General features: G+C 47.1%; 1 protein-coding gene across 1 annotated transcript in view; it reads left to right on the forward strand.

Annotated features, from left to right (window-relative positions):
* The window catches only part of LOC121544259 (stAR-related lipid transfer protein 9), a 65,219-nt gene that overhangs the window by 36,970 nt on the left and 15,964 nt on the right, over positions 1-12,285 (forward strand). Inside the window, exons 9-20 of the mRNA XM_045209049.1 lie at positions 2,053-2,195; positions 2,335-2,402; positions 2,924-3,021; positions 3,837-4,052; positions 4,358-4,455; positions 4,607-4,684; positions 4,832-4,909; positions 5,112-5,291; positions 6,266-6,317; positions 6,471-6,596; positions 6,784-6,866; positions 6,955-7,016. Of these exons, the coding sequence (XP_045064984.1) occupies positions 2,053-2,195; positions 2,335-2,402; positions 2,924-3,021; positions 3,837-4,052; positions 4,358-4,455; positions 4,607-4,684; positions 4,832-4,909; positions 5,112-5,291; positions 6,266-6,317; positions 6,471-6,596; positions 6,784-6,866; positions 6,955-7,016 (1,282 nt within the window). The remainder of the gene's footprint in view (positions 1-2,052; positions 2,196-2,334; positions 2,403-2,923; positions 3,022-3,836; positions 4,053-4,357; positions 4,456-4,606; positions 4,685-4,831; positions 4,910-5,111; positions 5,292-6,265; positions 6,318-6,470; positions 6,597-6,783; positions 6,867-6,954; positions 7,017-12,285) is intronic.

Below are 12,285 nucleotides of genomic sequence, written 5' to 3' on the forward strand. Positions count from 1 at the left end.
ACTCTCCTTGTCCTGGTCTGCTTCTGGGTTCTGGCTGAGGGAACTGTGACAGGTGTTTGTTCTTCACTGGTTGCCCTTTTCTTGTGGCAACAGGTCACAAATCTTGCTGCTGTGATTAGATATGGGAGTTTATCAAAATTGGATTTGTTTTCGAATTCTTTGTGGGTCTGTGTAATGTAAGGGAAATATGTGTCTCTAATATGGTCATACATTTGGCAGGAAGTTAGGAAGTGCAGCTCAGTTTCCACATCATTTTGTGGGCAGTGTGCACATAGCTGTACTGAGTATATGAAGAGGCAGGATGCAGAAGCAGGAATTAACAAGGTAAACGTTTACTTAACAATGAGAAAGAGCATAACAAAGCTTGAGTAAACGACGCTAACAATTACACACAACAATGAATGAACAGTCCAGGGCTATATAGTGGTGGTGATGAGATGATGAGGTGCAGGTGCGCTGGATGTGATTAGGGTGCGTTGGGTTTCCATTCCTGTGTTTGCCGTGGTGGTGCGCTCAGACCGGTGGTTCAGTAGACCGGCGAATCAGAGCGCCGGAGGGGAGCAACGGGAGGAGGCGTGACAATAGCCTGTCTTCTCTTGAGAGCCAGGTCTGCCTACGGTGGCCTTTCTCAATAGCAAGGCTATGCTCACTGAGTCTGTACATAGTCAAAGCTTTCCTTAAGTTTGGCTCAGTCACGGTGGTCAGGTATTCTGCCACTGTGTACTCTCTGTTTAGGGCCAAATAGCATTCTAGTTTGCTCTGTATTTTTGTAAATTCTTTCCAATGTGTCAAGTAATTATCTTTTTGTTTTCTCATTATTTGGTTGGGTCTAATTGTGTTGCTGTCCTGGGGCTCTGTGGGGTCTGTTTGTGTTTGTGAACAGAGCCCCAGGACTAGCTTGCTTAGGGGACTCTTCTCCAAGTTCATCTCTCTGTAGGTGATGGCTTTGTTATGGAAGGTTTGGGAATCGCTTCCTTTTATGTGGTTGTAGAATTTAACGGCTCTTTTCTGGATTTTGATAATTAGCTGGTATCGGCCTAATTCTGCTCTGCATGCATTATTTGGTGTTTTACGTTGTACACAGAGGATATTTTTGCAGAATTCTGCATGCATAGTCTCAATTTGGGGTTTGTCCCATTTTGTTAATTCTTGGTTGGTGAGCAGACCCCAGACCTCACAACCATAAAGGGTAATGGGTTCTATAACTGATTCAAGTATTTTTAGCCAGATCCTAATTGGTATGTTGAATTTTATGTTCCTTTTGTTCATTTGTGGAAGTTACCTGTGGCGTTGATGTTTATGTATAGTTATTTGTGTGCTCTATGGCAACGGTGTCTAGATGGAATTTGTATTCGTGGTCCTGGCAACTGGACCTTTTTTGGAACACCATTATTTTTGTCTTACTGAGATTTACTGTCAGGGCCCAGGTCTAACAGAATCTGTGCAGAAGATCTAGGTGCTGCTGTAGGCTCTCCTTGGTTGGGGACAGAAGCACCAGATCATCAGCAAACAGTAGACATTTGACTTCAGATTCTAGTAGGGTGAGGCCGGGTGCTGCAGACTGTTCTCTCTCTTCCCCTTCTTCCTTCAAGCACAAAATCCACTCATTGTCTGTATCAGGAGATATCCCAGAGTATCACAGGAAGTGATGTCACTTCCTGGTGACGGCAAGAAGCACATTGCTCTACTCTACACACTGAACATATTGTAATGTTTGGTTCTCCAGAGGCCCTTTCTCTCTCTCTATCTCGTTCCCAACCCCTAACCACCGTTAAGTCTCTTGGTCTAAGGAGCATGCTAAAACATTTTCATCATCACTGACTTCTACATTTACTGCAGAAAAATAATGATGTCATAATTTGGAAATTCGAAGTTGAGGGTTACTGTGGCTGTGACACAAAACGTGATTCAGCTCTGTGCTGGGAGTTTTTTCTACTGACAAACCAGAATCCTGAGGCAACAGAACATAAGTTGCTCATCACATCCTAATCACACATCACTGCAATCTCAACCAGGGTTGTTCAATTAAAGATTTGTCGGTCCTCTCCTCAGACCTGTCCCAACATGTGGTGTCTGACTACAAGCAGGCGGTGGACCTATTAGAGGAGGGCATTGCCAACCGCATCACCGCGGCAACACACATCCACGACGCCAGCAGCAGATCCCATGCTATCTTCACTATCCAGTACACCCAGGTGAGGTCACAACCCTGTGTCAATCCAGTCCCAGCACTTAGATTCACTCACCCAGGTCATGACCCTGCCAATCCATCAATCACAGTAGTTCTTACTGCAATTAAAGCATTGAAAAAGTATGTTTATTTGTCCCATATAGGCTATTCTGGAGAACAACCTTCCCTCAGAGATTGTTAGCAAGATCAACCTGGTAGACCTGGCTGGCAGGTGAGTTTGTTAAAGAGGTTCGCCATGCTTGTTCAGAATCAGATTCACCTTTATTCGCCAAGTACATACTCAGAATAGTACTTGGTGATTTGATGCTGCTAGTGATAGACAACATTTAGAGACGGATTCCCAGATGCCTTATCATTCCAGATAGAGGTCTTAGTATGCATGACCAAGCTGCCCCCTAGTGGATCTCTTCTGCCACGACTGTGTGTTCACTGAGCCGGCAGTTTCATTTTATCGCACCATAGCTTTTCACTAGATACCATTTCCAGCACAGGAGGTTGGTGTCACCTTAATTGGGGAGGACGGGTTCGTGGTAATGGCTGGAGTGGAATTAGTGGAATGGTATCAAATACATTAAACAAATGGTTTCCATGTGTTTGATGCCATTCCATTGGCTCCGTTCCAGCCATTATTATGAGCCGTCCTCCCTTCAACAGCCTCCACTGATTTCCAGTGTTGCTTTCTCTTTAGAGTATGTCATCTCCAGTGTGTGCTGTGTTGTTATGTTCTGACAGTGAGAGAGCAGACCCCCACTACTGCAGAGACAGACTCACTGAGGGATCCAACATCAACAAATCCCTGGTGACACTGGGTATCGTCATCTCTGCTCTGGGTAAATAAAGGGGACTTTTAATTTGAAGTACTGATTTTTATTCTCAAATCCCTTTTAATTACATCTCTGTTGTTCCACTCATTGTCAGAATCCACTTAGCTTATCGTACAAACAACATACTGAACATAATGCACATCTTTAATTCATACAGGGTGATATTTGTTGATCATGTTCTCTACATACCTCACGTATGTCTCACGTAACTGACCCAGTGCCCTACTTGCAGTCTGTACTATGAGATGAGCCAAGCGAGACTACCCTACTTCTAACCCAATCCGTCACCCTGTCCCTGTATCTCTCCCTAACTCTGTCTCGATACTGTCCCTGTATCTCTCCCTAACTCTGTCTCGATACTGTCCCTGTCCCTGTCTCTGTCTCTGTCCCTGTCTCTGTCCCTGTCTCTGTCTCTGTCCCTGTCTCTGTCCCTGTCCCTGTCTCTGTCTCTGTCTCTGTCTCTGTCCCTGTCCCTGTCTCTGTCTCTGTCTCTGTCCCTGTCTCTGTCTCTGTCCCTGTCTCTGTCCCTGTCCCTGTCTCTGTCTCTGTCCCTGTCTCTGTCCCTGTCTCTGTCTCTGTCCCTGTCTCTGTCCCTGTCTCTGTCTCTGTCCCGGTCTCTGTCTCTGTCTCTGTCTCTGTCCCTGTCCCTGTCCCTGTCCCTGTCCCTGTCTCTGTCTCTGTCTCTGTCTCTGTCCCTGTCCCTGTCACTGTCCCTGTCTCTGTCTCTGTCTCTGTCCCTGTCTCTGTAACCCAACTCCCCTTGTCTCGGTATGTCACTCTCCAATAAACATTAAACTTGAACTCTGTCCGTCCCTCTCCAGCCCAGAACTCTCAGATGTCCAGTAGTTGTCAGAGCATCAACAGTGTGGCCAGTGAGGGCGAAGGCAGCACTGTGGGCAGTCACACCAGCTCTCTGTCTGGTGGTGGTGGTGGTGGAGGAGGGAGAAGAAACTGCTTCATCCCCTACAGGGACTCAGTCCTCACCTGGCTCCTCAAAGACAGCCTGGGAGGAAACGCTAAGACCATCATGATCGCCAGTGAGTACTTATAGTCTCTTCCTACAGCTGCCGTGTGGAGCACTGCTACTGAGTCTGGTAAGCGAGACTATCCAGTCACAAACATTGGCTAAACACATTTGTGTAAACTAGTGGGACTAGAGAGAAGTCATTGATGTAATAGTACCAACCAATGTGTTTGTTGGACATTGGAATTATAAGATGGACATCGTTGTTAATCTATTTTTTATTTTCAGTCCAGTAGTAGATGTTGATTGAGTCACAGAGGTTGTAATGGCAGGAGTGTTGTTATTACAGTGGTAAATGTTATTCCCTGTCTGTTGCAGCTGTGTCCCCATCCAGTAGCAGCTACAATGAGACTCTCAGCACCCTGCGCTACGCTTCTCACGCTAGGAACATCGTCAACAAGCCCAGGGTCAATGAGGTAAGGGTTCTGGAGATGTTGTTGTTGTGTATTTGTGGTGCCATTGCCTTGTCATGTCATCCATTGCCTTTTAGTGCTGTAAGGTATGAACTTGTTCAGTGGGGCACACCGTAGCGAAACGTTTTGAAATGAAAAGTGTCTCTGTCTACAGGATGCCAGTGTGAGGCTGATCAGAGAGCTACGTGAGGAGATAGACAGGCTGAAGAGTATGCTTCTCAGCTTCGAGATGGTACTAATCTTCCTGGATTATTATTAGGAATGGAATAATCTGAGATTACGTGGTTTCGATTTCAGATTATTAGTACTAACTGCCTTCATGTTATTTGTCTTGCTAAATTGACCAAAATGAATTATTTCTCATTTTATTCCATCGTAGCAACGGAATCCTAGCCCTTCTCTGAGTGATCAGAGAGACGGGAGTCTGTCTGACATCGTGTTGCAGAACGAACTAAAGGTAGAGTAAGGATCCATTAGATATCTACTTGGCACCGCTCCACAATTGTATTCTCCACTTTTACTTATTTTATCCTTTCCTGACATCGCTGCCCTCCACTTTACCTGACCCTGCTGTCTCCAGCTGAAAGGACTTTACATGTATTTTCAATTCATTCAAACCAACCAATCGGTCAATCAATCAATCCTCTTTCATCCTCCAGGTGGGTGAGCTGACGAAAGACTGGTCAGAGAGCTGGCGGGACAAGAAGGAGCTTTTGGAACAGTACAGTGTGGATATCAACAGAGACCGGGGTGGGTTCCTCATCCACTCCCTCTTACCACATCTCATTACCCTGGACCGGGACATACTCAGCACCGGGGTCACCTTCTATCACCTCAGGGTATATATAATACACACCTTAGGATACTAACACACACTTCCTCATCCACTCCCTGTTACCTTCTATCACCTCAGGGTACGAACACACACACATGTATAAACAGACCAGAAACATACATTCACATGGGTGCGCAGACACACACACACACACACACACACACACACACACACACACACACACACAAGTATTCACAACCACGGAACCTTTGACATACTTCTATACTACCTCTGTACTTTCTGTTCTTGACTTTCTCTGACTAAAATGTCTGTTGTTGGTCTACTAGATTCTGTTCTTCCCTCTCTGTCCTGCTCGCTGTTAATACGAGATGCGTTTCACTCCGTCCTCTCTCATGTTTCTCCCTCGTTCGTGGTGTTTTCACTTCTCTAATGGCTGAATGTGATTGGATAAGAGGCATTTCGTTGTGAGGCGCACAGGGGACGTAGCTACGCCTGTCCTGATAACGACTGGAATGTCTTTAGGCCTGACGATTATACCACTGTATTTAAAGAGCAGAAACCACCTGGGAATCCATAGTGGTCCTGTTATATAATATAGCTTTTTATCCCACAAGATAGCATTTGATGAACAAATACTTGTTTTCCTGACAGGCAGCCTAAGTATAGGGTTCATTTAGCAGACACTCTTAACCATAGCAACTTACAGGAGCAATTACAGTTACGTGCTTTTCTCAAGGACACATCAACAGATTTTTTTACCTAGTTGGTTTTGGGATTCGAACCAGCAACCTTTTGGTTACTGGGCCAACACTCTTAACCGCTAGGCTACCTGCTGCCGGAGTTCTGTGGGAGTCATGCTTTGATGTAGTAGAACGTTGTGTGTTAGTCATTTTATCTCTGTTATGAAACGTTAGTTTTAGGCACATCAAACTGTGCGTTTGTTGACATATAGTTTTTCAATCCACTGTTTAAATTCTCTGTCATCCTAAACTCTTGGCTGCCCTCTGTCTGTTGTAGGAGGGGGTAACCAGGATTGGACCTCAGGACAAACTGGTAGAATCACAAATAGGTAGGCAGATGTCATATTGATATCTCCTATGTGAGTGTTTTCTGTATCTGCTTAGATAGATATTGTGCATGCAATACATGTATTTTGGGGAGAATTGCAACTTCAAATGTTTGTTTTATTTTTGAGTCCTTGTGGTATGTCTTTCCCCTCCAGTCCTCCAGGGCGGCGCCACCTGTGAGATAGAGAACCAGTCTGGGGTTGTGACCCTGAGGCCGCTGCCAGGGAGTGTCTGCATGGTCAAAGACAGGGAGGTGACGGAGCCCTGCAGACTGGCACAAGGTAGGCCCTCACCTAGTTCTCACACACTCTTTTTAATCCCTTGTCAAAGAGTTTCTGTCTCGTTACTCTTCAGTTGACAGGGACAATTCAGTTGATGGCTTATAGTACACAAAGGAGCATTTACAGTAGCACTTTGAGCCCCAACAGCCATGTCATATTTTCGGTTTGTATCTCTATCTATCTTCAGGGACATTGATCACACTTGGAGGTGTCCACAAGTTCCGTTTCAACCACCCAGCAGAGGCTGCAGTCATGAGAGAACGGAGACGGGTGGGTACTACTGACCAGTAATGTTGTGATCGTGATGATGCTCCTGATTTTTTTGATTGATTGATAACTCATATTATCCGCTTGACAGGCCAGTGAAGGTGCACTGAACTGCAGCTACAATGATTTTCGAACCTTGACCTCTGACTCCAGGTAAACACACACACACTCAATGTAAACTCACCACCACCCACCAACAAACACAGGTTAGGAGCATCTCTGAATACTACTCACTACACATGTGCTAAAAGGATTCTGCTGAGTAAAGCCCCCTGGCCAAACCCTCCCCTAACCCTGATTGTTTCTGCTGAGCTCCCATAGTAGACCCATTGCATACATATTTGATATGTAGTCTTTGTAGTACAACCTACCACTGGTGCAGGTGCAAGGGATAAAATGGCGAATGCTTCATGTATGTTGTTCGTTTATACGAGAGAGAGAGAGAGAGAGAGAGAGAGAGAGACAGAGAGAGAGAGCTTACATCAGTGTCTTGGCGGAATCACATCTTGTTGTTGACATGCAAGGCTTGGCCGTTGCTTGGTTACAGTAGAGGACGCTGCATTAAACTCAACAACAGGAACACTCATATAAACTCATATATTCTTTAAGCTTAAATGTAAAAATGTTTTGCAGCAGAGCAGTGGCGGCTCCTGAAAAAATTCTCAGGGGGGGCAATTTTTCTGACGATTTAGGTGACCTACACACATTTAAAAAAAGATATGTCCAGCAACAACATGAAGACAGGGGCAGCATATAAGTCAATACCAGAAGCATTTATTGACTGATCTGGGGAGATGGATTCCAGTTTCTGTGACAGATTATAAATAATCTCTGATGCCTTTGTTATATTAGCTTTTGGTTGAATGTACACAACGGTAACAAACAATTGGGGGAACTCACGGGGCAGATAGTAAGGTCGCAGTGACACAGAAAGCAGTTCAATGTCGGGGGGTACAGAGTCGCTCTCTTACCAGGATCGATTTTCCCTGTGACTGTCAGATCGCGGTCCGCTCTGACCAGGGTGAAGCCGGCCGGCTCCACTTCTCTGTCCGGGACTCTGTCATCCAGCCAAGTCTCAGTAAATGCCAGCAAACAGGCCTCCCGATATTTGTGTTGGAAGCGCAGATTCGCTGACAACTCATCCGCTTTCCCCCTCAGTGACTGGGCATTAATCAGCAAGGTGGTGGGTAAGGGAAGTTTGTTCTGCTGTATTGGATTCCGCTGCCAGCAGCGTTTTCATTATTTAGTCCGTTCGTAGCGGGTATGTACACGATCAACAAGATCAGTCCAAAACCCACCACTGGAAATCCATGGTTGGCAGAATGTTTGTAAACTAAGTGTACAAATTAAAAACATAAAATAACGCCACTAAGTGTACAAATTAAAAACATAAGATAACGCCACACTGCAGGTCGCAACAGAGACGCTGCTACCCGCTATTTTCTTAGTTACGTTCATGGTTACGTTACGTATGACGAAAGCGCGTAAGTGCAAGCCCTCAGAAACCCATAGAGATTGTATTGAAAGCTCTGAAATTTGAAAAAAATAGATTTTACATGGGAGTCTATGACAGATGTGATGTCACGAGAGGCTGTGTCCTGGAGGGACGTTACATCCCCCTGAGGTGGCTGCAAACCCAGACAGCTATGGCTCCATCTGCTGGTATGGTCGGGAACTCCACCCCTCTATGGCCAATCTTCCCACGCAGCTGAAACAAATGAGGAGCTGATGAGCTGAAGGTTTGGGAAGGGAAGAGACACACGGAGGGAGTGTGTGGGGGGTGAAGAAACACAGTCTCCAACCTGGGCTCTCTGGAGGACAAGAGTGCTGCACGTCCACTTCCATGAGGAATATAAGGATTTGGAGATACTTACCTTTGGGAAATACTCACCTTTGGATATATGCACCTGTGGAAATACGTGAGAGACATTTGGAAGGACTTTTGCTGGGTTGGCCACTAGCTGCAACGTGGACTACAGTAAGGCTGGGGAAAAGTTATCTGAGCGAGTGAGAATTATGATTTTGGATGTGGAAGAGACATCCCTGAACTGTTAACCCTTAAAGAGCCACAAGAGAACAGAATTTTGTTATATTTTCGTTAATTTCCCAAGACCTATAATAAAATCCTTGTTTTGTTTGAACCTTGTCTCCTTGCACTACTTGAGCAATCCCGCTGAAAGCTGTGTAGCCTCTCGTGACGTCACAGATGGTGGAGAATACAGGCACGCTCAAGCGTTAATAGTGCATGTCAGAGGAGGATACCGAAGGTTTGATTACCCAGTTTTCCAAGTTGGCCGTGAGGCTCCCCGCCGACTGAAATGGAGGACATATTGAAAGCCCTTGTTGCTGGCCAGCAAGCCCAGATGCAAGTAACGTGGCTCTCTTGGAGGAGCAAAAGAAAGCCAACCTTCTGAAGGCAGAGGAATTGCAGTTGCAGAGACAGAGGGTGGTCCAAAATACCCGCCCAATAAAGGCAAGTGACTTTATATCTAAGATGGGAGCTACCGATGACATTGAGGCATACCTGCATGCATTTGAGGCCACGGCCACTAGGGAAGCCTGGCCCAAGCAACAGTGGGTTGGTCTGTTAGCCCCCTTTCTAACCGGGGAATCGCTGAATGCTGTCCGGGACCTGGGCCCTGACCAGGTTACTGACTATGATGCCCTGAAGTCTGAGATCCTCAGCAGATATGGACTCACAAAGTTTGGTATGGCCCAGCGCTTTTACAGCTGGACCTTCCAACCAGACCAACCTCCTCGGGCGCAGATGCATGAACTTGTCCGAATCGCAAGGAAATGGCTGGATCCGCAGAGGAATACAGCAGCGGCGGTGGTGGAGGCCGTTGTGGTGGATCGTTACCTACGCGCCCTGCCTTATGAGGCAAAACGGTTCATCAGTCAACAGGCCTTGACCACGGCTGATCTGACCGTGGAAGCTGTGGAAAAGTACCAGGCCACAGCGGAGATGCTGAATGCTTCCGAAAAGACCCCAGAAGTGCGGCCCCACCACAAATGGGAAGAACCCGTCCAAAGGACCCCAAGGTCTCGAACCCAGCCACGTCAGGACTTATCCCGGCTCCAGGGGGAGCCAGAAACCAGGCGGGTCCAAGAAGAGTACACCAGGAGGGGGAAACTTCGACAGTGTTACCGGTGTGGGGAGATGGGACATATCTCCTGGCAGTGTGGGAAACCAGCCGATGAACCTATGCCCACTGCGGAGTCCTCCAGCTCAGCACCCACACACCGTTTTGCCTCGCTCTTGGGAGTCGTAGATGGCGGCCCAGATCGACCCCCCCACCTGCCCGGTAACTGTGAATCACCATGATGTGGAGGCCTTACTGGATTCTGGTAGCCGGGCCACCCTGGTGCGTAAGGATTTGGTGGGCCCAACGTGTCTGACCCCGGGAAAGTCCTCCCAGTTTCCTGTGTCCATGGGGACACCAGAGAATACCCCATTACTGAACTTACAATGACCAGCACACGGGGAACCATACACACGACGGCGGGGTGGTTGATTCCCTCCCCGTCCCTGTCCTAATTGGACGAGACTGCCCAGCCTTTTACCCACTCTGGAGAGAGTCTCAGGAGAGGATAACCCGAGTACCTCGGAAACGGAGAGGCAAGACTCATCCTGGGAAGGCTCCGGTGCAATCCTCCGAGTTACTCACTCCCGCCCGGGCTCTGATAGGGATGGCAGGTGCCCAGACCGACACAGAGACGGAGCTACAGAATCTGGACAAAGAACGGTCTGGTCTGAAGGGGACCGCTGAGAGGTATCGTTTGTTAAAGCAACAGTTAGACATGAAGACAGAAGAGTTAGATATCCTCCAGGCTAAACTCCAACAGAGCTCCTTCCCTAAGCAACAGGAGGAGCTGGAGAGGCTGCGCAGGACCATCGAGGAGTGTGAGGAGACCCTGCGCAGTAGTAAGGAGGTCCAGAAGAAGGCAGAGGAGAAGTACAAGGTGTTGGAGAACAAGATGAAGAATGCGGAGGCAGAGAGAGAGAAGGAACTGAAAGCTGCTCAACAGAAGCTAAACTCTGCTAAAACCAAGGCTGATGCGTTCAGTAAGAAACTCAAGGAGAGACAACAGGAGGCTGAGTCCCTGGTCCTAGAGGTGGAGGAGTTGAAGAGAGAGCAGGCTGGCAAGCACCACGGCAATGCGGACGCCCTCTCCCGGCGTGATGCCTTCTTCGCTGCCTTTACCCGACGAGGACGTCGGTCCCGAGGAGGGGGATGTGTGATGTCACGAGAGGCTGTGTCCTGGAGGGACGTTACATCCCCCTGAGGTGGCTGCAAACCCAGACAGCTATGGCTCCATCTGCTGGTATGGTCGGGAACTCCACCCCTCTATGGCCAATCTTCCCACGCAGCTGAAACAAATGAGGAGCTGATGAGCTGAAGGTTTGGGAAGGGAAGAGACACACGGAGGGGAGTGTGTGGGGGGTGAAGAAACACAGTCTCCAACCTGGGCTCTCTGGAGGACAAGAGTGCTGCACGTCCACTTCCATGAGGAATATAAGGATTTGGAGATACTTACCTTTGGGAAATACTCACCTTTGGATATATGCACCTGTGGAAATACGTGAGAGACATTTGGAAGGACTTTTGCTGGGTTGGCCACTAGCTGCAACGTGGACTACAGTAAGGCTGGGGAAAAGTTATCTGAGCGAGTGAGAATTATGATTTTGGATGTGGAAGAGACATCCCTGAACTGTTAACCCTTAAAGAGCCACAAGAGAACAGAATTTTGTTATATTTTCGTTAATTTCCCAAGACCTATAATAAAATCCTTGTTTTGTTTGAACCTTGTCTCCTTGCACTACTTGAGCAATCCCGCTGAAAGCTGTGTAGCCTCTCGTGACGTCACACAGACTTCTGGGCGATTTTCAACCTGACTGAAATCGCCCCAAAAGGGGGGGGGGGCCATTTGAAGCACGACTTTAGCCTGATTGGACATTTAGTGGCAGTCAGATCAGATTAGAACACTGATAACTACTGTTGCCGTGATATAATTGATTAGGAAAAAAATCCCTTCCTTTTCCCGTTTGGCAGTGCGTCGCCCATATCGCCCTATTGAACACACCGCCCCTGCAGCAGAGTTCAAAATCAACGGATGCGTTTCGGCGGCAGACTTCGTCAGCGTTTGGAGAACAATAGACATCCACCCATATTTCTAGATGACATCACATTGTAGTACTGCTTTTCTTTTTTCACAATCATTATTTACAGTCATTATTTACATACATTTTCTACTGTTTTCCACAAGAGCTTCAAATTAAAAATATACAAAGAAATGCACACCTGTTGCTCACAGGAAGCAACCTAACAGGAGTTATTCATTAAGGCCTCTGGGGCTCTCTGTTTGTAAGACATAGATATAATATGCCTCTCTCTGTAACAGCAACTTCTCTATCACCTCT

This window comes from Coregonus clupeaformis, chromosome 29 (genome assembly GCF_020615455.1).
Source record: "Coregonus clupeaformis isolate EN_2021a chromosome 29, ASM2061545v1, whole genome shotgun sequence".
NCBI classification, from domain to species: domain Eukaryota; kingdom Metazoa; phylum Chordata; class Actinopteri; order Salmoniformes; family Salmonidae; genus Coregonus; species Coregonus clupeaformis.